This window comes from Suricata suricatta, chromosome 10, assembly GCF_006229205.1.
Source record: "Suricata suricatta isolate VVHF042 chromosome 10, meerkat_22Aug2017_6uvM2_HiC, whole genome shotgun sequence".
NCBI lineage: Eukaryota > Metazoa > Chordata > Mammalia > Carnivora > Herpestidae > Suricata > Suricata suricatta.
Window position 1 is genome coordinate 103098576 of NC_043709.1, and position 27534 is coordinate 103126109.

Here is a 27534-nt window from a genome sequence, read left to right on the forward strand (position 1 = left end):
AACCCACAAACCAAACTGTGAGATCATGACCTGAGCTGAAGCCATATGCTCAACCGACTGAGCCACCCAGGCGCCCCTTGACTTGCGTTTCTTATCACACATTTGGTTTCCATTGTGTCTCCAAATTCCTACCTGCTAGTGTAGTGAGAGTAGAATAGAGAATCAAATCCAGCTTGTTGCTGACTTCCAACTCAAGGGTAAAAGTTTTATTAAATAGATTGAACAGTCATTTAGCACATATTTAACTTTTTTATTTTTATTTTTTTAATGTTTATTTTTGAGAGAGAGACAGCATGCATTGTGGAGGGACACAGAGAGGGAGGGAGACACAGAATCCTAAGCAGCTTCCAGGGTCCAAGTTGTCAGCGCAGAGCCCGATGTAGGGCTCAAACCCACAACCTGCGAGGTCAAGACCTGAGCTGCAGTCGGTCAGTCAACTGACTGAGCCATCTGGCACTCCCCACCCCCCCTTTTAAAAAATTTTTAATGTTTGTTTATTTTTGAGAGAGAGTGAGTGAGTGAGCATGTGTGGAGGGACAGTGAGAGAGTGAGCACATGTTTAACTTCATAATTTCTGTACCTTCCTTGTGTTAAGTGGTCTTTCCCTAAGCAATAAGAACATGTATCTCATTGTGAAGAACAGTTTAAGAACTGGTTATGTAATAACATAAATAGGCATAATTTATTGTCCTTAACTTTTGAATCTATTGAGTCAGTGGATAAGACCAGAGAAGCATAATATTCCTTGACATCTATTGGTGGAGGAAAGCTGTACTTCTTGCCAGGGTTTGGAGGCATTAGAATTCATTGTAAAAGCAAACACAAAATGGACCTTGGAAAGCTGGGATCCAATATATGTGCCAAAAACTTTATTGTGTGTGTGTGTGTGTGTGTGTGTGTGTGTGTGTGTGTGTGTGTTTTAAGTTAGTTTATTTTGAGACAGAGTTTGAGTAGGGGAGAGGCAGAGAGAGAGGGAGAGACAGAATCCCAAGCAGGCTCTGCTCTGTTAGTGGGGAGCCCAACGTGGGGCTCAAACTCAAACACCAGAAGATCATGACCTGAGCCATATCAAGAGTCAGGTGCTTAACTGACTGAGCCACCCAGGTGCACTACCAAAAACTTTCTAAATGAAATTTTATACTAGCTCTAGAGGTAGAAGTGGAATAATTTAGCCTTCTGAGAAGTAGCAGCATTTTTTTTTTTTTGGATTATGCTGTTAGATGCATGTTACTCTATTGTATAAACTCAGTTTTTGAGACTGAGGAGTATAGAGTACCAGCCATGTATGAAGTATGTATGAAGTAGACCAAAATTTTGCATAAGCTTCAGTTACTTGGAAAATTTTTCTTACGGAACGTTTGATTTAGATATCATTGTGAATGTGAAGGACTGAAAGCCTAATGAGCAGAACACTGATTCTCCACAAGGATAATTTTTTCTCTCTCTGTACTTTTTTTGTAGGTTGTGTATTCTTCCTGTGCCTGGGGATCTTTTATATGTTTCGCCCAAACATCTCCTTTGTGGCCCCTCTGCAAGAGAAGGTAGTCTTTGGATTATTCTTCTTGGGGGCCATTCTCTGCCTTTCTTTTTCATGGCTCTTCCACACCGTCTACTGCCACTCAGAAGGGGTCTCCCGGCTCTTCTCCAAGTAAGTATCTGGAAGTCTACATCGTAATCAAATATTAGAGTCAGTGGTTAGGGAAAAACATCCAGTAGAGTTGGCAGAAGTCTTGATACCATCTGAAGGGAACTTAAAAAAAATTTTTTTTAATTTGAAGCAAACATCCTAGTTTGCCTCTTGGCTATTACTCCTAGCTCATGTCATGGGGGATTAATTGGAACCTGTAGTGGGCAGTACATTTTAACATCAAATGGATTTTTTTTCTCCCCCTAATTTAGACTGGATTACTCTGGTATTGCTCTTCTGATTATGGGAAGTTTTGTTCCGTGGCTTTATTATTCTTTCTACTGTAATCCACAACCTTGCTTCATCTACTTGATTGTCATCTGTGTGCTGGGCATTGCGGCCATTATAGTTTCCCAGTGGGACATGTTTGCTACCCCTCAGTATCGAGGAGTAAGAGCAGGTAAGAGATGTGGAGGTTTTACATTGGACATTGATTTATTTACCAATCATTTATTAAAGGTCTACTTGACAAGTCTTATGCTGTGTACTTGTGATGCAAAGATAAATAAGTCATAGTTCCTTTTCTTCAGGGGCTTTTAATATAGTAGTGTCCATTAGTTTTCTCAAAGTGCTAGAGTTTAGAGTATTGTGAGCTTTATGAACTAATGTACATATTTTGTAATTCACTTGCGTTTATGGCTCTATGCTGTCCATTAGGCAGTGAGTGGCTGCCTCACTGAGTAACCCCCAATGAGTAACTTGTGTAAAATGGTGATTCTTACTCTCTCAGTTTGGAGTGTACTTTTTTTTAGTGATTGGTTATTTTGTTGTGGTTATCGTTTTTGTTTTGTTTTATGTTTTTATTCAAAAATGTGTACTGCTTTAGGTAAATAAAAACTTCACTCCATACTCATTGTATTCTACTAAAGTAGGCACCATACATCTCTTCTGATGTAGAGATAAAGAGGCTTTTTATATTTAGGATAGTGGCCTGTTTAGCCATTATGGAAAGCCAAAAGTCTCTGGCTGAGCTTTCCTCTAGAAGTATGGCATTCAGAGAGACATGTTTTTTCTCCCAGTAGACTGGGACTCCTTGTAGCCAGAGCTATGTCTTTAGTCTTCTATCCACAGTGTTAAGCCTGGTGTTGAGAATGAACACTTAGTAGTAAAAAGGAATACCTTTCCTTTTGACCTTTAAGAAAACAAAACCAAAACATTGAGTATTAAAATCCAAGTTGTGGTTCATCTATAGTTACCTAGAAGGTTAGAAGTTAGAATTAACTTCTTGTTAATGACCACTGTTAGCAACAGTCTACCTACTTCCCTTTTTTTAAGTGATTATATGATAGCCAATGGTCAGAATTGGCTTCCTATAGTACTTAACTGTGGTGCCAAGCCTGCTTCAGCACATGAAATAAGAGTACAGCCAAACATTCTGCTATGATTCATAGCAGAAGAACCAAGTTCCTGAGGCTCTGACTTCCAAGAATGATAGGCAAGACCACTAGAGCCTTTAACACGTAGAGGGAAATAACAAGTGAAACAGGATCATGATGATTTTTCTTTAGTGAGTAGAGGTAGGAAAAGGATTTTATTTAGGCCTACTTGATTCTTTTGTAAGATGAGCATTGCCATTTTCCTCTTCCCTTGTAGATGTATGTGTACACATATATTGCTGCATACCAGCAGTGTATTTGGTAATGTCCAAAGCAAGCAATATGCTCCTTGTCTTGTATTTTGAGAGTTAAATATAATTTTTAACTATGTCAAAATGTAGGAGCAGTTACTGGGTGCTTCACAGTGTTCCTGTCGTGTTTTGATAGACACAAGATTTATGTATATATTAATAAATTCACACATATATAAATTACTCAGCTTTTTACAAATGTTTACTTAAGTGTGACAGTCTGATCATTTTTACTTTAAGTTCATTTAAAAAAATTTTGCTGATAGAGATCACTTAGTTGACTTTATTACCTAGTTCTTATCCAGAAGTTTGAAAAACACTGCTATAGATGACCTGGAAGCCAGTAAGGCTGTGGTGGAGTGATTCGGATAGATTTCTGTATCGAATTGGTACTTTTTTGGCCTGGGAGCTTTCAGGAGCAGTCATGCCTTCCCTTCCCCTCAGTTGCCACCTCCACCCTTCCACTCTGCTTCAACCTCAGGAATGTCTGGTGTTTCAAAGGGAAGATAAAATATGTAAAACTGCTGTGTTTTGCAATCTGTGTCTATAAAGAGACAACATTTAGGGAAGTTTAAACAAACTCCTAGAGCTGTCTATTCCTGAAACACTTAGCCACACAATCCTACACTCTTGGAGGACTGCTGACTTGTTAAGCTAAGCATCTCTCAGCAGGAGTCTTCTTGCATTTGTAAATAGATCTATCTTTTGGAACTTAGTGTGCTGTCTGGTGTGGCAATATCCCAGAGTTTGAAGAACCTTTTTCCTTTCAAACAAGAAGCTAGTGTTGCATCGCACTTGAAATACTCAGTACTGTGTTGTAATATTGATGACTTCTTCCTTGTTTCTCTTCTGCATTTTTGCTTTATTCTGTTCTTAAAATTGCTAGGAGTGTTTTTGGGTCTTGGCCTGAGTGGAATCATTCCTACCTTGCACTATGTCATCTCGGAGGGATTCCTGAAGGCTGCCACCATTGGGCAGATTGGCTGGTTGATGCTGATGGCCAGCCTCTATATCACAGGCGCTGCCCTATATGCTGCTCGCATCCCTGAACGCTTCTTTCCCGGCAAGTGTGACATCTGGGTAAGTATGACTGGGGGGAGTTAGTGTGTATACATACATATCTGTTAGTTTGTTATTGGCAGACTGGGGAGTGAAAAAATTGAGAGACCTGTATTCTAGTTGTAACTATCCCTCATTAGTTGTGTTTCTCTGGGTAAGTACAGTGGTGGCTAACAGTTACTAAGCACTAACTTGATGGCTGGCATGGTACTGAGTGAGCACTTTATATGTATAACCCCATTTAGTACATCAGCCCTATAAAGTATGGCAACTATTATTGATGTTTTCATTTTACAGATTAGGAAATGTGGTTTAGGGAGACTAGCAGCATGAGGACAAGTTACTCCTGGGTGGTAGGAGTAGAATTTGAGTCAGGCTAGTCTAATATCAGAGTCTGTGCTCCCGTATGCTGTACCAAATTGGCCATGCATTTAGTTTGTTTTGGTTTCCTCATTTATAAAATGAGGGTGATGGACTAGAGTTTTTACCAAAGTCCTTTTTGATACTAAAATTCACTGAATTGTAATGAGATATTGAGTGTGTATATGCGTGTTTGGTTATAAGAGGAGGTAGAGATAACTAGATTGTGGTTAAGAGAGAAGGAAAGAGGGGTGGAAAAGAAATAGAAGAGGCCAACGGATTGGAAAATTTTATAACTGAAATTGGCCCAAAACATTTTCAATAGATACACAATTGGAGTGTTGTTGGATATGAAGTCTGTCTTATGGAATTCTGTTCCTCAAACCTTTTGATGATATTGTAGGCTAAGCTGATCAACTAGTCTTCAAATTTAATTTAGCCCTCCTTAAAATGAAGATAATACTAATTTAGGCAGTCTTTTCAGTTCTGATTAATTTATCTTTGATTGCCTCGTCATCATTTTGACATTGATTATGGAGATTATTCTCCCCCCACTTTTTTTGGGAGCATTAATCCCCATTTGTTTCCTAGGAAGCCTTTCTTGGGATATGACTTGTGGGTACTTCTAGTTTACACCTCTAAAATGAGTATCTGTCCCTTGATTTGAGAGTATAATGAGACAATAGTGTAATTTTTGAAGTGATGTTTGGTGCACTGAGCAGTTGATAACCCCTTTTAAGAAATTAACTAGCATTCAAAAGACAGATTCAGTCAGAAAAAAATATCGCTTGTAGACCAGTTTCTTATTTGAGAAGGAATTAAATGGCCCTGGCTTTTGATACAGTATGTTGTTTATGTAATTCCAGACTTTTAGAGCTGAGCAGATATGTGTTTTGATCTTCTTCTTCTTCTTCTTCTTCTTCTTCTTTTTTTTACTGCTTATTTATTTTTGAGAGCAGGGGAGGGGCAGAGAGAGGGAGACATAGAATCCAAAGCAGGCTACAGGCTCTGAGCTGTCAGCCTAGTGCCCAAAACGGGGCTCGAACCCACAAACCGCGATATCATGACCTGAGCCGAAGTCAGACGCTTAACTGGCTGAGCCACCCAGGCGCCCTGTTTTGACCTTCTGTGTAATCCTGGAAATCCCTGTAGTTTTTCTGAGAGAGAGCAACATTTAAATGGTCATAGCTCTGGTGCTTTATTCAGTCCATGATAAAAACCTCCATCAGCAATGAGGAAATCCTCCCCATGTCTAAATGTAGCCCATTGCTGGGCATGGAGGGATCCTTGGGCCTTTCATGTCTGTTGGCAAGAGTGTGTGTATATCATTTGCCCCTTAGTTCACCAGATACTCCAGGGTTATCTGTGCATATCTTCATGGTTGGAACTTAGTGGCAGCACCTTGATTTCTCTGGGGATGGCTGGTGTTCATTTCAGTAGAATATGATATGCCTAACGGATGTTCTAAGATCTGTGGACCTCGAATTTGAGCTCTGTCACCTCCATTCCCTGCTCTGCTCAGCACAAACGATCTGAAGACTCTTTAGCAGACTTTAATAATGAATGGATTTCTCTCCCCTCCCTATTCCTCCTTGCCTCCAGTTTCACTCTCATCAGCTGTTTCACATCTTTGTGGTTGCTGGCGCTTTCGTTCACTTCCATGGTGTCTCAAACCTCCAGGAGTTCCGTTTCATGATTGGCGGAGGCTGCAGTGAAGAAGATGCACTGTGACACCTTCCAGAAGCCAGGGACTGTGACCCTGAACCAAGGCCTGCGGCGCCTGCAGGCCTCTCTTACTGGCCATCGATGCCAGTGCCAGAGGAGCCCCAAAACTTTGACAGCCTCACGGGCTTTGTGATGCCCCTGGGGCTCCACCTGGTACACAGCTGAGAAGAGAAAAACAAAAATAAATCATACCTCAAAGGATGGAGTGCATCAATTTGGAGAAAAGGAGAAATAGCCGAGACCTTGACTTATACTTGGGATCTATCAGTTGAGGGCTCTGCAAGACCCTTGGCAAACTGGCTTCTGATCGGTGTCATATTTATTTGTAGAAGATGGGAAAACAGTTTAGCTGCTGGTTGTTCTTCTCCCTTTCTCTCTCCTTAAATCAGTAATACAAACCAATTTAGGTGAACATTTGTATCCTATTAAAGGGTGGGAATGTGATTTTAGATGCTCTTTTGGGAGAACAAAGAAATTAATGTAAATAAGATTTCTAACGCACTGTTTAAATAAGAATTTATATAAATGTTTAAAACATAGGGGTAGGGGAGGGAAGGGAATTTTTGTATAGAATGAAACATGCAAGTACCACACACTGTTTCAATTTTGCACAAAGTGACTGTAGGAGGTTCAGGTGACGGCCCCAGAATGTATAATGCCTTGGTGCACCAAGGTGCCTTCTAAAGGCTGACATACCTTGGACCCTGGTGGGGGGCAGAAAGTACAGCCCTAGACCGGTGATCACATGACCACTCTCATGTCTGAGAGCCTTTGGGAGTCCTGAGGTAGAGGGAAGCTGTATGTGTTTTCTCAGTGAATGGCTAACAGGATGTGTTAGATAAAGGCTCTAGTTAAGGTATCGTTTGAGAGACTGACTGGTTTTCTGTGCTGATAGTGACCTCTTCTAAAAAGTAGAGCCATCTACTTGGGAAAGTCAATTATGCCAGCAAAGGGGTAGTGGAGATAGTAGAAGGAGCTCCGGAAATGTCCTGATCTGACCTGACCTGATCTGATTACTTCCTGGCATCCTATTCAATATTGTGGTGATTTTTATCTGATTGCAGGGATGTGAGGTTTCCATATCCTTGCTATAGAGCTCTGGAACACCCTAGAAGTTTCCTTCTATTAAAGTCACTGCCCTAACTACCTTTCTTCCTCCTGGGAATACAAATTGATTTTTCCCTGGCGTCATAGTTCCTGGCATGGAGCTAGCTACAAAAGAGATTCTGACTCATTTACATAGGTTGGGAGAGTGCTTCCTTTGGATCAGGAAAGATGAATTTCACCTCTGGCATTGCTTAGTAAGCCTAGTTTGTGACACACATATCAGCTGTCCTTCGAACAAGAAAGCCCGTGGAACTCTTGTGAAGCAAGGTCCAGTACCCACCATGGAGTTTTCAGTATTTTCTGAATCCCAGTTTTGGGGGTAGCATGATGGGAAGTTTTAAAAGAAAGTTGTATGTTATTGCCAGGGAATCTGGTATAGTCCTTCAGCTGTATCTTTAAAGAGCTGCCAGGAATAGAAAAAAGATTTCTCATGCCCCAGAGGTACCCTTTTATGGTATCAGGGAGAGTGGTAGGAGAAGGGTTTGGTTCATAGAATCCTGAGCTTGGCTCATAGGCGAACCACTGAAATAGCACTTGTCTTCAGTTACTAGCTGTCATCCATGACTCTAGGTGATTGAGTTACACCCTGGGGATTGTGGGCTCTAGAGGGAAACATTGAGGCCCTGAGCACAGGGGCCAACACACCCAAATAGGTGCTTGGGAATATGGGGAGGGCCTTCTGTTCAGTAACAAGTTTTCTTGGTCATCATTCTCCTTTCTCTCCCCTTCCAATATCCAGCAAAAGCTGGGAACCAGGAAGAAAGACTCCACTGTAGAACTTAGAAGGAACTTAAAGTATTTTGGTTCTGAATAAGGTAACTGCCCTGGGTGCTAGGGGACCCAGCAAAAGACTGAGTGGGTGAACTGGTGCAGTGCCTGACAGAATAAAGAACAGTATTACTCCCTTTGAGGGGATAGTCCAGCAGGTCAGTGGCCATCGGGAAGAAAGCTCACTTAGTCTCATGGAAGCAACAGCACATATCAGAAGCCAGACTTGCTCTTCGGTCATGCACTTTGGGATACAGGGTGTAAGATGCAGCCCTGTTAACACCACCAACACAAGTAGCGGTTTCCGGGCCCAGTCACCCCACACCCCAAAGGAGGAGCTGCATCTGGTTCAATATAGCACAAACCGTTAGGAAAAATGAAATCAACATCAATGATGTGTAATCCAGTAAAAATCTCCCTCTTTAGGGTGTGTGTGTGCGCGTGTGTGGGTGTGTGCGCCCATTTCTATGTGTGCGTTTATGTGCAACTCACTACCAACAGCCTCACTGTGCACTTGGTCTTCACAGTGCTTGCTGAGAACTCTCACCAGGTTGGCGCCTGAATGCCTTACTCTCAGCATCAGAGGCTTGCTTGCTCTGTGCAGATTTTTAATTTTCTTTGTTGGCCCTAGGCTGATTAGGACCTCTCCAGCTTCATTCTTTCACCATTAAATAGTGGCCTTTTTCAGTATTTTCCTCCTTCCCCTTTATAAATTGCTGAAGCCACAAAGCACATTTTGGGGAGTCATAGAAGGTTGGGGTTCCAGAAAGGCCTCTATATGATGGTTCCATTCATCATGGGATTTCCCTTACTTGCTGTATTCTCAACTTCTAATAAAAAGAACCAAATGGAATATGAACTTTTGTTGTGTACTTTTTTTTTTACTGTTTTGGTTTACCTCCCTTGAAGCCTTAATTTAGACACTGAAGCTTAAGAAATTTTCAGAGACTTCCCATTCTCAATGTATAAGTTGAAGGATGCCCAACTCACTTTTCCTGATCTTTCTTAAACTTTCAAGGCAACTGGGACCAGGTTTAGAATGGAGGGGAGAGCTAACTCCAAGGGCAGTTCTTTGTTTATGGTTAAAGTTTATACGAATAATACCTAACATCATGGACACTTCATGTGGAAGTTTCTGTTGAATGACTCGACATCTTAGATGCTCGTAACCACCTTCTGTGAACAGATCAGTGTTAATTCACTCATTTCCAGGATGAGGAGACTGAAACTCAAAATGGCTAAGTCTGACTCTTGTGCTAGTACTCTTTACCATAAGAAGAAAGTTTGGGTTAAATAGTCTCATGTATGTTGACTTAAAGTGTTTTGGGATTTGTTAACCCTTTGTGTAATTTACAAAAGGAGAGGAATCCCAACCCCTTTGCCTTGGGTAAATGGTTTTTATTGTTCTATACACAGGTATATTATCTGTGTATAATAACCACTGGATTGCATCCTCTTCTGAGGACTTAAAAAACCACTTGTTTTTCTCCTAGTCTTTTGTTAAAAACTGTCTATATGCTCCCTTTCTCAGGTGATTTCTGTGGAATATTGTAAAGGAAATAAAGGACAAGTTTGAATTTTGACTTTATAGACTGCTAGGGCTCTGAATTCCCTAAAGAAGCTCCTGGCAATGTGGTTTTAAAGTTATCCCAGAAATACTATCCTTGTCTCTAGAATATTTGGCTTCAGTGTTTTCCTTCCCTCACTGGTCATGAACTGTTAACCACAGCTCCCTGTGTCCTAATGCACAGAGTTTCTCTGCCTTCAACTTTTTGACTTAGTCTGCCTTTTGTAACTTCTACCTGTGATGGCCTGGAACAGGGAGTGGGGAAACTGAGGAAACAGTCTAGCTGCACGAACGTGAAAGCCTCTCGTTATGGCCCACTGTCATCCCTGCCTTGGCTATGCTTACCTGAAACGAGAGGTACGTTCAGAGTCAGGTTCTGCTGTTTGCCAGTGACCTAGGAAGAAGTCCTTTTGTTTCCCTAATGTGCCTTTTCTCGGCTGTTAAAGTGGGCTTATAAGATATTCTTTGCATCTTTTACTGAGGTAACATTTCTCAAACGTTACATAGTAATTGGCTGGGATTTCTGCCAAACTCTTGCTCTGATTCCTCCCTTTTGTGACCTCTTTCCCTGGCTTTAAGATAGGTCCGTTTTCTTGTCCTCTAAACCAAAACTTCACTTAGCATTATGAAGTAGCGAACCCTTAACCTGAAAGCACTTCTATTAAAATGTATAAAATGATTAGGTGGAGCTAGTAGAATCACTGGTACTGAGAAAGGAGGATCTGGTCATCCAAAGGTGTGCAGCATTGTAAAGAAAAGCAATGTCAAGATTCTGTCTTCCAGAATCTTGTTCTTTTTTAAATGACTTTGGTTTTAACTTTGTTCCTCTGATATCAAAGTGATGGCTTGATAGCTTGAGCTAGGCTGCCACCTGCTGTCCTTCAGTGGTCCTGTTAAAAGAAGAAAGGAATAGTTCTGACCTCAGGAGCTCAAGAACATTCTATTCAGCCCTGCAAGGAACAAGGTTAGTTTATCAGAAGTGGTTTATTCCTTCCATTGGTTCTAAAAGTGGTTCCCAATTTTACAGTCTCCTCTTGGCCATGCAGAGGCATGGGGATGAAGCAGACAAAACAAGACCAGGAGCTGCCCCAGCACTTCTAACCTTTAAATTATATAGCTGTGATGGTTGGTAAATTTTCCTGAAAACGCTCTCCGTGGTTGGGCAGGGAGGACAGGTCTTTCAAAAGACAAGATTGCTGCTTTAGGGGAGAAAGACCAGCAGCCTGTGTCTGGGAGTAGTAGAGGTCAGATCCTGTTGGAGGCCAGAAACATCGACAAAGAAAGGCAGAGGGGTGGCCTGATTGGTTGGGGGCGGGGGAGGGGGATGCTGCAGCAACAGTTAGGAGGTGTTTGTGCTGCCCTGCCTGACGCAGTAAGGTCCTCTTGTCACGATGGTGAGGGAAACTCGAGCTGTGGCTGGAGAAAGGGTTCCCTGATGCTTTCCCAACCACTGTGCCAGGTGGACACCTGTGATCTCTGCCTATTATTCTTGGCATCCAAACTGTCATTTCTTGCCCCCACCTCCACAAAATGAGGGAATAGAATTATAGTAGTTAACAATGTAATTCATGCTTACTATATGCCCAGCACACTACATGAATATCACACTCAAGCTTCATAAAGCTCTTTCAGTAATTTGTAGCCAATTTTCAACTCCGTGCTTCTATAATATGGGATGAATAATGGTACCTACTTCAGATGGTTGTTGTGAGGAGTCACTGAGTCAATACTGGGTACCTGTAAGCCGTAGCCCTTTCTAGCAGTATTTTGCCTCTTAAACTGGCTGAGCAAGTAAGTTTGAGTCACTCTCTTCTCTGAGGCTTGACTTCTTCAACTATAAATGAAGCTGCTAATGCCTACCTTGCAGGCTTGTGAGACTAAATGGTGGAAGTAACGTCATATAGTCAATAATACAAGGCATGTTACAAACACTGCAGTGAATGCACCGTACAGTCGGCCTGCTCTAGGGAGATGACGCTGTTTGGTGGGCAGCTTGTACTCTGAATCGTGGACGGCCAAGGGGAGGGGTTCCCCGAGACCCTGCACACTGTCAGTGCCTGTCATGGGACCTGGCTGACCTCCTTGTTGGAGGTTGCTTAAAGATCTGAGGCCACCTAAGGATTTCTACGTGGTTCTGTAATAGTGCTCTCACAGTGGGGACTGCTGTCTCTTAGGAGCCAGGTCTGAGAGGAGGAAGCTCGAGGGCCTTGAGACCCCTGGGGGCAAGTGTGCATGTGGAGAGTAAGTTCCTAGCTAGATCGCCCCTCTCAGTGGACTCTGCATGTTGGAATGTTCCCTGAAATTCCAAACCCAAAAAGACTGCCATGGCACCTGGACCTCCTGGGGAGTCTGGAGCTACCCTTCAGGAGACCCCTCACCCGTCCACTATGAAGGACTGTTCTTTTTCCTGGGGCCTGTCTGCGTGGCTGCAGCCGTACCTATACTTAACGTCACTTATGTCACCTTCTAGTGCGGCAGCTGTGTATTTTACTGTATTGGCTTTTTCTTGATGCAAAAGTTCCTGTATGTTAGAGCTTCGTAAAGACATTTTTAGGAGTTTTTAATAGCAATAGTTTGCATATATACCACAGTAATATAATACCTGTAGGAAAAGAGCTTTTCCCATTACTATTTACTTTCCTGCCTTCTCTCTGCCCCTCCCCTCCCCCTCTCACGCACACCCACAACTTTCGAGTAGCAGCTAGGAAACTGAGCTACCCTCTACCATGTATCTCATTTTGAGAAAGCTGTGTTTCAGGTTGATGCAGCATGTTCTTCATCTCATTTTCTGCTGTTGGCCTCCTCCTGCCCCTCTTCTCAGTACCTTTAAGTTCTTGGATTCTACTGAAGTCCAACCAGGTTCATAAAAAACAGCTGACCCTTAGCTGGGTCTGGACTTCAGGGAAATAGATGGAATTGAATAATTTTGTCTGGGTCCAAGTGGAGCTCATGCTGGGCTCCTGAAGAGGAGGTAGGAAGGACGGGAGGGTGCCCATCGAGACTCGGGCTGGATGGTATTAGACACCCTGGAAGGTCTTTGAGACGTGGTTTCTGGTTCTGTCCAGCAATCTCAGGAGGCAGGGACCATTAGCCCAAGACTGAGTTGAACAGTGACCTGGATGATAACCCAGATGTAGTGAGGCAGCCTCCACATCAGTTGCTGACTCTTCAGAATGTCTCTGCAAGGACCATCTCCTCAAAACAGAGGTTAGATTGGGCAGGCGTCACCGCAGCAGCTGGAATGGCAGCACCCAGGCACACACAGGTAGCAGGAGCATGGGGAGCGAGGCTGAGAGGTCCGAGGTGCCGCCACAGTCCTGGGCATTTTCCTGTGAACCCAGAGCAGAGATGAAAGGGTAGCATTCAAGATGAGGCAGCCATCCCAGCCAGAGGAGGTAAGGAGTAGGGGGGGAGGGTCTCTGGGAATAATAGGAACCAAAAACCTGGAGAAATAAGTTCAGATAATGGAGGAAGCACTGTCACCTTTAGACCGCTTGCCTTTTAGGGAATAGTAGAGGCTGTACACTCAGCCCAAAACTGGGCTCAAGCCTCTGCTTGTCCCTGGTCTTGGAGTGGCCTCTTAGAATGACTTCGGGGAAGCCATCAACTCTGGAAGCTTTTTTGATGTGGATCACTTGTGGCAGTCATATTCAGCAAAGATAATAGTATGTATAAAGCACCCAGGTTAAGACACCTTACATAGTGGGTGCTCAATTAATGTCACTCACCATTAGTATTATGCATATAATGGTTTCTTCCTATTTGCTCAGATCATTTGGAGCAATATTGGGAAGCTGTGTTTTAAATTACTGAGGGCCCAAACCCTGGGAAGCTTGGCCCTCCTTGTAAGAGCACCCTTGGCTCTGGGTTGACTTAGTATTTGAATGACACAGGGGCCCAAATGTAAATGTACATGCACGAATGTATTCCACAGAGGGGCGGGTGTATGGTTGTCTTCATAAGTCTCCAGAAGCACTCCTATCTGCAAGTGCATTGGCACAGTCCCAGAGCTGAGGATTTGGGGATGAAGACCAAGCCCCGCCCCGTATCCCCCCTCCAGCCCTCACCTCTGGATGGAAGGCATGGCAGGTATCTGGTCTCCTGCGAAGTTTCTGGGAGCGCATCCTGTCACACTTGACAGAGGCATTATGTGCAGAATTCACTGTTAAGGTGAACACCTCATGACAGGAATGGATTCTGGAGATTCTAGAGACTAAGTTCGGGAAGAACGTACCATTGGTGGGACCAGCTGCCTTGCAAGCAGCTTCCACGGTCAGAAGGCAGCACCCAGTGGTGGGGGGTGGGGTGGAGGGCTGGAGAACAAATCACAATGCTCTGTGGGGGAGGGTGGGATGCTGGTGGTGAGGGAGGCTGGCCTCAGCTTCTCAAAATTTGAACCCCTCAATGACATCTCCATCACCTCCACCTCTCCCTCGGTCGGCATATCCTGGAGGATTGGAAGGATATATTTGACTTCTGTAGCCTCCTGCAGGACTAGTGGAAAGATGCTACAGTCACAGGTGGGGTCTGTCACCAGGAGGAGAAGGTTACTACTGGGAATCTGTTGCATCACAAATATCCTGCAGCAAAGAGAGAAGGTGTGTCATGGAACTTCTCTATGGCAAGCTTGACATTGAGCTTCTAGGGTGAGAATTTCTGGAGACTTAGTGTGGAGTTGGGCTGGCAGGGGAAGGGACAGAAACATGAGGCAGGTCAGATCAGGGGCAACTGCAGGGACAGTCCTATGCAAGGAACTCAGTCCTATTGGCTTATTTTACCCACAAGCCTTTGCAGTCATACTGCTCCTTTCTAGCAGATTAGAGGCGAGAGGTCCAAACTGGGACACTTTTGCGAGTGAAAGGAGTTGTTATAAATATATGCAGGGACAACAGGCATATATCAAGACTGTCCCAGGCAAATAGGTGATGATGTTGGAGGCAGGCCATGTTGGAAAGATGCAGTGCTCAGGCTTGGCCACAAGGTGGCACAGCACACCTGCACACAGCCCCGGAGCCCCGCCAGGGGGAGGGCGGGAAGGATTAGGGAAAGCCTGGTGCGCACTACGCTTGGTGCATTATGTAACAGTAGCTGCCACTTCCTGAGCATTTTCTGTGGGGTGGATGATTTTACACACAGACACACACAAGTGCACATATATATTTAACCTTCACCTCTGTATGAGGTTGGTATTATTCCTGTTTTGTAGCTGAGAGGAACAGTCTAGAAGTGGTTAAATAACTTGCCCAAGGTGACACAACTAGAAGCAGCAGAGCTAGTCTTTTAACTCAAATCTGTCTACTCTACAGTCTTTGCCTTGTACCCTACCATTTACTTTATCCTCATAACAAGCCTTGAGATAAATAGCAATGGTTCCAAGAAAGCCATTATGGTGAGGCTAGAATCCCGGGCACTGCCCCCTAGTATGAGATGGAAATCTATCTATCTCAGGCCACTGTCCGAGGCGCTACACTATAAAATAATTTGCTTGAGGTCTAGGGCTCCGACGTACATCCTGGGAAGCCCCTGGTCATGGCACGGCTGGCTGGGGGGACACCCTCGAGAGACCCAGGATGGAATTTTGTAGGTTGGGAGGTCCCCGAAGTTGGGGTGGGAGTCAGCAGGAGAGAACTTTCTGTCAGGCCTCTCTGTCCTTCTGGGCCAGGGCTTGGCAGAGCTTGTTGGATCTAGTGGCCTCTACAGGGGAGAAGGCCTGCGTGTAGGCCACACACAGGCTCCAGGCCCGGGAGTGGAGACACCAGGTGACGACCCCATGAGCCCTCTTCCAGCCCACCCACCTCTGAGAACACCTTCAAGCTTGCCCGTTTTTCTGCACAGAGATTTCCGAGGGAGAGCTCACTGGTTTCTTTCCTCGAAGCTGTCCTTGACTTCTGAGGGCTGCAGAAGCCGAGCCTGCCTGGCCTGACACTGAGCTGCTGTGGGCTACACAGGTGTGAGTGAGACCCACACTGAGGGGGTCACCGAGAGAGGCTGTGGGAGGCTTTGGAGGCTGAGGTGGGGTGGGTGGGCCTGGATCTCAGCTCTCCCCAGTCCCTAAGACAGCACACCGAACCATTCAGCGCCCCCATCTGGCATGCTGTCTGCAACAGCCTGCATTTCCTTCGCTAAGGAAAGTGAGAAGCAAAGATCCTGGGAGCCTGGCTGGGGACCCTGGGAGCTGCCCGTGGGTCTTACTTCTGGCAGGCCCCACACTCGATGGCCCCGTTGGTCTCCTGGATGGCCGTCTGGTGCACAAACACGGGGTACTCTGTGTCGCAGGGCTGCAGCACGTCCTGTTTCTTCTGCTTGTGGGCTGCAGGGAGATAGAGTCACACATGAGGAATGGGGCGTCGCTGAACTGGGAAGGCCTCAAGAGCCATGCCTGTGGGTGTCTCTGCGTCAGCGCTGCCGGGGCAGGGGCAGTCACTACGCGACAAAACGCCCCTTTGTCCATGTGCACGCAGATGGCGCCCTTGTCAGGAGTTCTCAGGGCTTGCAGAGGAGGGGCCGGGTGGGAGAAACACAGGGAAGGGAAAGGAATGGAATAAATGCAGCAAATGATATCACAGTGGGAGGGGAAGCAGAGAGGGCGTTGGGGGCCTTGGCTCTCCATTGTGTGTGATTAGCACACTAACCCTGTGACCTTGGGGAAAGCACCTCATCTCTTTGGAAGCCTGATTTTCAGTGTAAGCTGGGTAGTTGGGAGGAGGGGTAGAAGTGAACCTCTTGAAGGCATCTATGAGCACTGACATCCAGGGTCTGAGAGGAGAGCAGAGGCAGTAGGAATGCCAAGCGGGTGGCTGCGGGAGACTTTGGTCCCTTAATGCTAACACCCCTCCCATTCTCACTGTATTCAGGTGACATTTCTCAAGTCTACTACAGTGCTCTGCAAATGCAGCTCCCGGACAAGCCCTAGGCTTGCTGTCTTATCCCTGTGGCCAGCGATGAACAGAGCAGCAAGGGCTGAGTGTCCGGGGCTGGGGGAGAACCAGCAGGAAAGGTCCCAGTGCCCAGAGCTGCCGGAGCCCAGGAGACAGCTCCCAGCCTCTGGGCTCCCTAGTGCCTGTGTGGTGCGCTTGAGCCCACTTAGAATGGGACAAAGGGTGGAGTGAACAGGTCTCTGCTAAAGGAAAAGTTGAGGCCCTGGAAGCCCAGTCCTGAAGGACCCACATTTGCTCCTGAGGTGTGCAAAAAGCAGAACAAGGCTGGTTCACAGGCTGAGTGACATTATTTTTGTTCAAAATAGCAGCACTATTTTGTTAACAGCATTTCTATTTCTTCCAGATACTTCTGATGCCTTTCCTTTTGCTCTCAGGGCCCATCTGTGAAATAGAGAGTGGGAGGTGGGCAAGTATCACTCCCATTTCATAGACCCCGATGTCAGGGTCAAATAGGTTAGTAGGTTTCAGGATTAGTAGGAGAGCTATAGGTCTAAACTCCCAGACCCAGAAACTTCCCTCTAGACCTTGAAGGGGAGGTCAGGGGAGGCTGCAGGCAGAGAAACTGGGCAACTGCATACTCGGTCAGGTTCCCCCAAACCGTCAAGGGCTCCTCCTGGGTGGTGCAGCTGTCTGGGCACCCTTGGAAGCTGAGAGTGGGCGCTCTGGCTAAAGCCTGCAGAAGACTCATGGCTGGTTCCACTCCTTCCAGGGCCCAGTTACACTGGCTTTGTCCCCGAACCTGTCACCTGAACCCCTTTGTGTGCGTAGGTTATCTCAATAACAATGATAGTAACAATGCCAACCATGATAGGGAGAAGTGGCTTCCGTGCAGCTGGGAAAGGGCATCAGGACCTCACTCATCCGTGTCCTTGGACTCCAGGTCCAGTGCTGTCCATTGAGGACACGGATGAGTGGCTGGACCAGGCCTCCTAGGCAGGAGGGAGCCAATTCAGGGACAGCTGCCCTGAGGATGAAAAATTCTGAACAAGCAGATTGAGGGAGGCATTCCCAGTTTTTGCAAGATGCAGCTGCTGGCAGAGAGAGAAGATGAGGAGGGGAGCTGTGTCCCCCCAGCCCCCATGTTCCCATGCAGAGGGGAGGAGGGACCTGTTTCTAAATGGGTTGTGACACATGGTTCCTGGTTCCTGTCACAGACACCATCAGGAAGCCAAACTCTTGACAAAAATGGGGTGGGGAGTGCAGCCCAGGCAGTGGCGATGTTCCAGAACCCCATGGAAAAGGCTCTATTAACATGGAGAATTGAGCAAAACTGGTTAAAGCAAGACAGTCCTGTGTGCTGGGGGAGCCCCATGCTAGCCAGGGACGTGGAAGCCACTAGCTTCCTTTTTGCATTTTAAGACCTAGTGACTTCACTCTCCTGGGAGGGGGCAGTCCAGAGTCACAGCTGATGTTTGAGTTGGGGTCAGGCCTTTGGAGGACAGTGTCACAAGGTCAGACACAAGGTCACAGGAGATGTATTTTCCCCAGAGTGTCCCCATGACCAGACTGAGGCCTCCACCTGCCATGCCTTCAACCCGAGCACTGCTGAGGGCTCGGTGGCCCCCTGAGCTGGAGGCACCACTGTTTCCTGCTCTGCGAGGAGACTTGGTGGCTGCTCGCCCTTTTCCTCTTGGAATCATAAATGTTCTCACCCAAGGAGGTGGCTGGAGTGTTTTGTTTCCCCAGGGGTAAGACTGGACTTGTGTGGGATGAGACCCAGGCTGCCCCCTGCCCTGTGAGGAGTGGGGTTTTAGCTTGGGAGAGGCCCTCTGAGTTAGGGGGTACCCGATGAAGAGAACTCAGCCTTCCTCGGATGCAGAGCTGAGGACAGGCCCTTCACTGTCCCTCCCATCCCCCACACACCCCTGGGCTCCCCAGGGAATGCTACTTACAATGATGGAAGACTGTTTTGGCTGTCCAGGACATGAGGCCCAGTACAGGGAAGGCATGATGCCCCACGAGGGCAGGAAGGCGTGGGGTGGTGACGGCACGTGGGACGAACGATGTCACATGGAGCAGTGGTGTCCCAAAACAGTATGATGTCGCACAGAGAGGTGAGAGGAGTCAGGAATGGCAGGGAGGCGATGAGTGAGAGATGGCCCAGTGGGGTGAGAGGTGAGAGATGGACTTTCCAGAGTCCCATCCCCTCTGTCATCTGCCCAGAAGTGACAGGTTCTACTGAATGGCTTTGGTAGTAAGCACTCCCTTTTGTGGTCCTGTATACTCACCTTCGGCCCCACTGTGTGCACGCCAGGAGCCCCAGGCACTCCACTCGAGCAGAAGCCTGTCAGATGCAGAGCAGAATCCCGGAGACCCGCACAGCCTCCCCAGCTGGGCCCTCAGCCCACTGAGCACCAGAGCTCCCCGACAGCCCGTGGTCCGCCCCTCTCCTCCAGGACACCCTCTCCCTGCCTGAGGCTGGTAGGTGAGCAGAGAGCCTCCTCACCTCTGGCAGCAGAGTGGAGGGGACAAGCACCATATGTGCCCGGCCAGTTCCACCCAGGAATCCTGCCTGCCTCCTCTGGGGTTGTGGGGACTTCAGGCAGCTCCTGTTCAAAGGGCTCCCTCATAAGCCATACCTGCATGATGTCCCCCGGCCCCACCCCCTGTCCCAGATGCAGACCCCACTCACAGCAAGAGCTCATTCACTAGCCACTTGGTAGCAGTCAGGAGGGCGGAGATTGGCTGGGAAGGAGAGGGACACACAGTTAAAGCCCAGGACCCCAGGACCCTGGCGAAGGCTTCCTTCAGCACCACCATTAAAGACCACAGGGGTGGGGGGTGGGAGGGGGTGTTCCCCATCCTGCTGCCACCACCCTTCACCCATTCCCAGCAGAGGGAGCGTTTATAACTGACTTATCTGATAAATTCCTATTGTAGGGCAGACACTTAGGGTTAGACAATGCCCATCTAGAAAACCAGTCAAGTTTTCTTCCTGAGGAGCCACTTGGTGATGCTTCTGGCGCCAATAGCAACTGGGATTAGGAACACAGCAAGAAAGGAGCTATGGTCTGCTTTCTCTGCCAGAGGTCTCGATTACCTCAAGAGCTGCCAGAACAATCCCCTGAAGCCCAGAGAGAAGACTGGCCTGGGGAGGGGACAGGCTGGGAACAGGGAGCAGTGGTGCCAGAAGAGGCTGGACAGGACTTTCTGATCAGAGTCAAGAGTGGGGTCCTGGGCCTAGCAGGTGGGAGGAAAGTCTGGAGTGCCACTCACACTGATCAGAGGCCGGGCAGCGCTGTGGTGGTGATTTGGGGGTTTGCACATGGCCTGGTAGTCATACATAGTCACTCTGAAAATCAGAAGAAGAATTTGGGGAGTCCAGACCTTCCACTACCCCCTGCCCCCACCCAGGGGAAGTTTGCTGCGGGGTTTTCATTCACCGGGATTCGGGAGGGTGCATGAGTTAGGATGGGCAGATCAGAAAATTACATCTTGGCACTTTGACTGCTTTAAAAAAGCTGAACAGCAAATCTAGTTTTCCCTCTAAGGGCTCGTATGACCTTATACCCCTCTTTACCTCATGTCAAGTCCCTGGCTTCAGAAAGGTTGCTTTGGGAGCTCTTTGGGGCTTTCACTATGGGTTTTTGAGGTCAGGATCCTGATCTGTCGGGATCACTTAGCATCAGCTCCTGCCTTTTCTATGTGTATTCAGTCTGGGGAGACGCATGTCCCACTTACTGGCTGAACACCCCCATGCTGAGCAGCTGGGTCATGAGAGCACCATCCACCTCCCCCAGGAATCTTCCCATCTGTGAGGGAGAGAGAGGGGGGAGTCGTGGGGAAGGAAGGGGTGGATGGAGAAGGAGGGAGGGAGAGAGGGGATGGGGGGGACATAAGGGGAGAAGAAGGGGAGGGAAGAGACAGAGGGGAGGGAGGGGGAGGGAGGGGATAAGAGATGGGTGGTGGGGGGAGGGAGGGAGATAGAACTGGATGAGGACTTCTAGGTCCCCCACATTAATGAGCTCTAGACTAGTTGCCGGTTGGGTTTTCCCTGATTCCTTTCCATCAGAACCGTATCCATTCCACCCGGTCCTTCTCTCTTTAATCTGCTCCCCTGTTATATTCTCAGTCCTTCTAAACTCTAAGCTGTAATCTATTAGTTGGCCATGAAATCAATCTAGGGGTTACAATCAGATTTGGTTTTTTTTTTAAGACACAGAATTCCTTTGAACGATTTCGTGTGAATGGTGTGGAGTCAGGTAAACAAGGTTTTATGAAATTTGGTTTGTTGTATATGGTGCGTGTGTATGTCCTAGATCAGATGTAATATGTATTTCTTTCTGTGAATCATGGTCTAAAAAAGTTCAAAAGCAGAGCTCTGTCTCTCACGCTGGCATCCTTATCACCCAGCCAAATTCTGTTTGTGGAACCCTGGAGCTGCCTTTGAGCTCCTTCCCTCCCCATTCCCCCAACCTCTCTGGTTAACCAGTGTGCCCTGTGGGTGTGTTATTCACCTTCTGACTCCTGGACAGTGACTTAACCCAGAACTTGGTCAGCGGCAGCTCACTGCCCCCTCCCGACAGACTCTTTCGTAGTCCCCAGCCCTGCTGTGCATAACCTTCTTCAAACACAGCTGGGATTTGGTCTCTCTCTCTTCTTCGTTTCCTAAAGAACAAACAGGACCCTCGTTCCTGCTCTCTCCCTGCGTTACCCAATCACCCAGCACGGGTGATCACCCACCACTGTGTGCACACAGGCGGCATCCTCCAGCCCACAGAATCCCTCCACGTTGGCTGACACTCAAGCCTGCTGTGCCCTGACTTCAGACTGTCCTCCAGCTCTGCCCCTTCACCGACCTCCTCACCTGCCCTGGCCTCTTGCTTCTGCTGATTTCTCAGCATGGCAGAGTGAAAGAGCCTGGATTGAGGATCTGACTTTTGACTCAGATCCTGGCTCTGGCACTGCCCACTGTGTGGCCATGGGTAGGTTAGGGGATAACGTGTACCACGCAACTGGCGCACACAGTGCTCTGTATGTGGTGGCCATGTGACAGGAGACACTCCGGGCCTTGACTCTTCTCTCTGCCTCGACGACCCTTCCTCAGTCCCACTCCAAGAAGCTTTACTTGTTGTCCTCCTCTAAGAAGTCTTTCTTTTCTCCCCTTTCCAGCTGGAGTTACGGCGTCCCTCCTCTGCGCTTGGAAACCTAGAGGCTGATGACTCAGGCATGAGGAAGTAGCTATGATGAGACAGCGGGACACACTGAGACTTTTCTGAGCTCTGTGCTCTCTTTTGGCCAGAGGCTCATCTGTCCTGAGGCCTAAGAGGTTTCTTGGAGGAGGGCAGGGGACAGAGCAGAGGACAGCAGGGAGGGGCTGAGGGCATTTAAGGGAAAGAAGAGCAAGTGAAAAGGTGAGAGGCTTCCAGTCCTGCTGGTCTTCACAGGCAGCCCTGAGCCCACCTGGAGGCCCTGCAGCTCAAGTGAGCCCCCTCCATCAGCTGCGGGCTGCTAAGTTTTACTGTCCCAGTGACCGGTGTCTGTGCACTCCTGCATTACCGGAGAGCTAGATCCTCCAGAGCAGACCTCCACCTCCCGCCTTCCCATAGACCACACAGTGTCTTGTTTGTGGCCACTATTCCGTGTGTATCTGCTGAAGGACTGTGTGAGTGAATGGACAGTGGAATGGATGAGTGACCCGAGTACTCTTGCTGGGAAAGTGCAGCGGGGTGGAAAAGAGGCTCCTGATGAGGCTGCCCACCCAGATTCCCACAGGGCTGTCCCCTTATCTCTCCTAACTGTAGGCATCTTCACCAACAACTCTGTTGTTTAGACATTTGATTCTGAGAAGACAGGCTCCTGGGCACTGAGAAAAATGTGTCCTCCTCTGTACATACACACACACAGCGTGACTTTCTAGGATATGTCACTCTGGCAGAGCATATCCATCCTCCCCTTCTTTAGGTAAGGCAGTCCTGACTTGATTTATGGTAGCAATGTGTTCAGCTCAAAGACTACATTTCCCAGACTCTCCTGCAGCTGGGGCTGGCCAATGAAACGTGAGCAAAGTTCCTGGGTGAGACATCAGGGAATCTGTTTAAAGGGAGCTCTGCAGGAGGAGCACCTCATTCATCGCTGTTGCCCTCCCCCTCTTGACTGGAAAGTGGACAAGAAGGCAGGAACGCCTAAGGCCATGTTGAAGACACCTGGTGACCACACCCTTCCAGGCCTGGACTACTTTTCTCTGTTCTTTCACATGAGAGAATAAACCTTTAATTTGTTTAAATCACTGTAGGGGTGCCTGGGTGGCTCATTTGGTTAAAAGGCCAACTTTGGCTCAGGTCATGATATCGTGGTTTGTGGGTTCAAGCCCCGCATTGAGCTCTGTGCTGATAGCTCACAGCCTGGAACCTGCTTCAGATTCTCAAAAATAAATTCAAAACAAAACCATTAAAAAAAAAAAACCACTGTAGTGGGGATCTCTATTCCTGACAGCAGAACACTATTCTGTGCTGATAGTTTCATTTGAACCTAATCGGAGTGAATTAGTGCCTCAAATACATAAACTGATTTAGTTCCTGACTCTGCAAAGCCAAAATTGAAAGACTCAAACAAGTGTCCTTGTCAGTTTAGGTCCCCTGGACTTACTGTGGCATAGCACGCACAGCACAGCACAGCATGGAGTCTCGCCTCTGTCCACCCACAGCACAGTCCAAGGGCTCTGGGAGCTCCAGGTCCCCGTGCCTGCTAGGTTTGCTCACAGCAAGGCAGGTCTCCACTTGAACAGTCCACAGAGAAGCACTGTCTTTTGGACTGCCTGCGTTCTGAGGCTGCCTGGGGCTTCCTGTTTCCAGTCCGTTAGGAGGCGGGAGTGAGATGGGGTCCTGGGAGGTGCCACCCAGGGCCTTGGGCAGGTGGCGGCAGAGGATGCAGATCTGATGAGTCTTCCTGCTGGCTGAGCAGCAGCCCTGCACATAGGCTAATTTGTATGCCTGTGAAGCTACTATCCCCAGAGGAAAGGGAGACCAGAGGATGAGTGGCGGAGCCCTCCACACTGGAATGGAGCAAATGTCTCACAGCCTCTTATCCAGGGACAGCCTCAGTGTCTTCTCTAAAAAATTAAGGGGTGTGAGGATTAGGAGAGTTATCAGAGTGCAGTCACTGTTATGAGGACCAGTTTCCTCTTGTTCCTTCTTAGTGTACAGCCCCCCTGAGCTGCTCCGTCTCTTGACAAGTGCACGTGGCCCCACAGTGGGGTCAGGGAAGCATGCCAGGGAGTGGTCATTGGCACTGCACTAAGGAGAGAGCCATCCAGAGGGCCTGTGCCTTTGGGGCAGGTGGCCAGCTGCATTTTTCTCTGGAGGCACTCAGCCTGAGCTGCCCAAGTGAGGCTGCCCTGACCCCAGGAAGGCTCTGCTGCCAGAGCGTGGGAGAGCCTGGGGATGTGCTGAGGCAGGTGGTGAGGGGTGGGGGCTGGAGGGCGTGGTCAGGAGCAGGAGCCAGGCAGGGGCACTGGGGGCTTCTCCAGTACCGTGTCTACCACGCCCACTGTGCTGGCTGGGCGTGTGACTGGAAGACAGTGGGGGCACTTGGATGGTAGGTGTGTAGGGGGATAGGGAAGGAGAAGGGGGAGCTCAGGTAAACAGGAGCTGAGGCTCAAGACAGGCACATCAGAGGCCCTGGTCTGAGGACAAGCTCATCATTTTCGGCTGGGGATAAGGAGGGAGAGGGTGCCATTCCCTCTGAGAGATTCAAGTCCTCAGGGAAAGACATCCTGATGGGGCATCTGATTTTTTACCTTTGCTGCCCCTTTGAGGTCCATTTTGAAGCTCTCCCGTGTGGGTGCTACCACAGGCAAATGACAGGATGTCCCCAAAATCCAGGGTGACAGATCCACTGTAAACATTACAAAGATCTATAAAGCTGTTGTCACTCTCTTGGCCCCAGCTGTCTGCTTCTCTTTCTAGGCCCCAGCAGAGGGCTGTAATCCTGTCATCTGTAGTTCTTTATTAAAAGAATGAGTCCTGAGCTGGAAGAGAGGCCCAGTGGGACCAAATGTCTAATCAGCAGGCCTGGAACACTATCAGGGCCAGGAGAGATCCAGGCCACCCCTCCCTGGGGCAGACCACAGATGGTGCCCTTGGGCATTGCACTCACACTGTTTTCTGGGCGGCAGGGCCGCAGTGAGGAAGGGCTGGGAGGGACTTTGGGAAGAATCTTTGCATCCGGAGCAGTGACAAGACCCCTGGATGGACCTCAGCAGGGACAAGGAGTAGTCTGGGGTCTGGGCCTTCTGGCATGTTAGCCCAGTTGGGAAAGTGCGTCCAGATCAACAGTAGCTGGCATTCAGGCCCAGGAAGTGAATCTCAGACTTTGTCACACATCAGAATCCTCAGGAGCCTTGCCACAGCACAGTTGGTGGGCCTCACCTGGACTTTCTGATCTCTTTAGTCTGGGTAGGGCTGGAAAACTTGCATTTCTGTCAAGCTGCCAGCGCTGCTGCTGCTTCCAGTACCCCTGCCCCCCAACACTGTGCGGCTTAGGGATAAAAGAGGGGGGGAAGGAATGAGTTGGAGGAGGGGCCAGGCCATGTGGTTCTTGACAGCACTTGGGTGTGTTTGGGGAGAGGGAAGGAGTTTATGGTAGAATAATTCTGAAATGGCTCCGGGTGGGTCCAGTCTCTTGGTAAGTTGGACCTAGTAACTTCCTTCTAGTGAATAAAATATAGTAAAAGTGATGAAATGTCATATCAGAAACTAGGTCCCAAGAGACTGTGACTTCTACCATGTTCTCTCTCTCTCTCTGGCTCTTCTTGGATTGCTCACTCTAATGAAGCAAATTGCCATGTTGTGAGCTGTCCTGTGGAGGGGCCAGAAGTCACTGACCACATGAGTGAACTTGGAAGCTGACCGTCCTCTAGTCAAGCCTCGACATGAGTACACAGCCCTGGCTGACACCTTACTTCCAGCCTTGTGACAGACCCCGAGCCAGAATCAGCTAGCTAAGCCACACCCAAGAACTGTGAGACAGTAAGCCAGGTGGCTTTAAGCCGTTACTAAGCCGTTACATGTTGGGATAAATGGTTACATGCAACAGATAACTGTTACAGAGTTGTTATATGTAGGAGTTAAAACAAAAAGCAAAACCAGAAGGATAGACAGCTGATCTACAGCACTCGCTTCCACCATTGCTTCTGCTCACCCTCCCGTCCAGTCCCTGCTTCTTCCAGGGCTCCCTCACCTTTATGCCGGTTCCATGCTCCATGGAGTCACTGTGTGTTATGCCTGGTGTGTGTGGGCAGTGTGTGTTGTGTCTGGTGCTGCTGTACCATCGGTGCCTCCCTTCCTGCCCTCTCCTAACCTGACACTGCTCAGGTCACAGGGTCAGAGTTGTCCAGAGCGAGGAAAGAGGAACTCCATCAAGAGACTGCTCCCAGAGCCCTGGCACTTGCATCAGTTTAATCCGGGGGTTGAGATGCCTGACATTGGTGTTCAGGGTCCCAGAGGCCTCGGTCCTGATTCCATTAGACTCAGCCAAGTGCGGCAAAAGGAATGAACTCTGCCCCAAGCAGTAACAGAGCGGCCTGGGGTGGGCGCCCAGGCCACAGGAGGACTGGCCACCTAGGAGGCTGGGGCTTGCGGCCTGCCATACCCCCCAGATAAGGCCAATCTCCCTGTGGTCACCGTCACTGATCTTCACTTGTATTTCTAGGCTCAAAGTCGGGCTTTTCTGTAGCGGTTGGTTTTCATGTTGCGAACCTCATCTTGCAGCCTCATAACTCCAAGATAAAATGAGACTAAATACCATTACCAGAGATGGTGGTGATGGTGGTGGTGTGGTGCTCCTCCCGAGGCCCCAGAGTGGGGGAAGGGAGGGAGCAGAAGCAATGGACTGTCAGAGGACAGGGTAAGCAAGCACAGTGGCGGCTCCAGAGGAGCTTCTGGAAGGCCCCAACCCTATTATGAAGATTAAATTCTATTTCATTTACACCCTGCTTCATTATTTAAAGGATTTGGGATGGCTTTTAAGACTACATACAGCGTTATAATAGTTGAGAAAACAGGGGTAAATAAGCTAAATAAACACATACTTTATAAAATTTAAGTCTCTAAATAACTGTTTTTAAAAACATTATCCAAAGTCGTACCGTCTTGTGAACAAATGTGATCTGAGTAGAATAGGACCAAAGGGGCCCAATGGGTGATGCAGAGAGCCCGCTCCTCTGGAAGTGGGGGCCCCATACTGGCTTGGCTTCCCCCCTGGCTTCCTCCCTGCAAGGTCGCCCTGTTGCCTCTGGAGCAGGGTCAGCCAATGACGGTCCACGGGCCAAATCTGGCTCGCCACCTTTTTATGTTAGCCCTTGAGCTAAGAATGTTTTCTATTTGCAAATGGTTGGAAAAAAAATTAATGTTTCATGGCAGAAAAATGGTATAAAGTTCCAGTTTCAGTGTCCACAATTCAGTTGAATTGGAACAGAGCCCGCTCATGGTTTCCATACAGTCTGTAGCTGCTTCTGCACTCCGGCAGCAGAGCCGGCGGTTGTGACAGGAGTTGCGGGGCCCCAAACGCCCAACGACACACTATCTGGCCCCTTTGCAGAAGTCATTGGCTGAGGCTGTTCCGGAGCACGGTCTCCAGGCTTGGCCGTCCTCCCACTACGTCTTGCTGCCCTCTTCACCAGCTGTCAGCCTTCCACTCTGGCTCTGAAACGCTGGCCCCTGAGAGCCAACACCACAGGCACCTGGAGACAGGCCTG

The 27534-nt window shown here is 48.1% G+C and overlaps 2 protein-coding genes across 4 annotated transcripts in view; one reads left to right on the top strand and one right to left on the bottom strand.

Moving 5' to 3' along the window:
* The window catches only part of ADIPOR2 (adiponectin receptor 2), a 134224-nt gene extending 125032 nt beyond the window's left edge, over positions 1-9192 (top strand). For all 3 annotated transcript variants that reach the window (XM_029953756.1, XM_029953754.1, XM_029953755.1), the window contains exons 5-8: positions 1462-1648; positions 1900-2087; positions 4201-4394; positions 6336-9192. In XM_029953756.1, the coding sequence (XP_029809616.1) occupies positions 1462-1648; positions 1900-2087; positions 4201-4394; positions 6336-6464 (698 nt within the window). In that variant the 3' untranslated portion in view covers positions 6465-9192. The remainder of the gene's footprint in view (positions 1-1461; positions 1649-1899; positions 2088-4200; positions 4395-6335) is intronic.
* A 3300-nt stretch (positions 9193-12492) lies between these two features.
* Positions 12493-27534, bottom strand: part of CACNA2D4 (calcium voltage-gated channel auxiliary subunit alpha2delta 4) — a 111019-nt gene continuing 95977 nt past the window's right edge. Inside the window, exons 30-38 of the mRNA XM_029955242.1 lie at positions 20520-20590; positions 20055-20130; positions 19471-19523; positions 19067-19122; positions 18731-18751; positions 16093-16210; positions 14368-14480; positions 13968-14050; positions 12493-13229 (exon numbers count right to left, since the gene is read on the bottom strand). Coding sequence (XP_029811102.1) covers positions 13125-13229; positions 13968-14050; positions 14368-14480; positions 16093-16210; positions 18731-18751; positions 19067-19122; positions 19471-19523; positions 20055-20130; positions 20520-20590 — 696 coding nt within the window. The 3' untranslated portion in view covers positions 12493-13124. The remainder of the gene's footprint in view (positions 13230-13967; positions 14051-14367; positions 14481-16092; positions 16211-18730; positions 18752-19066; positions 19123-19470; positions 19524-20054; positions 20131-20519; positions 20591-27534) is intronic.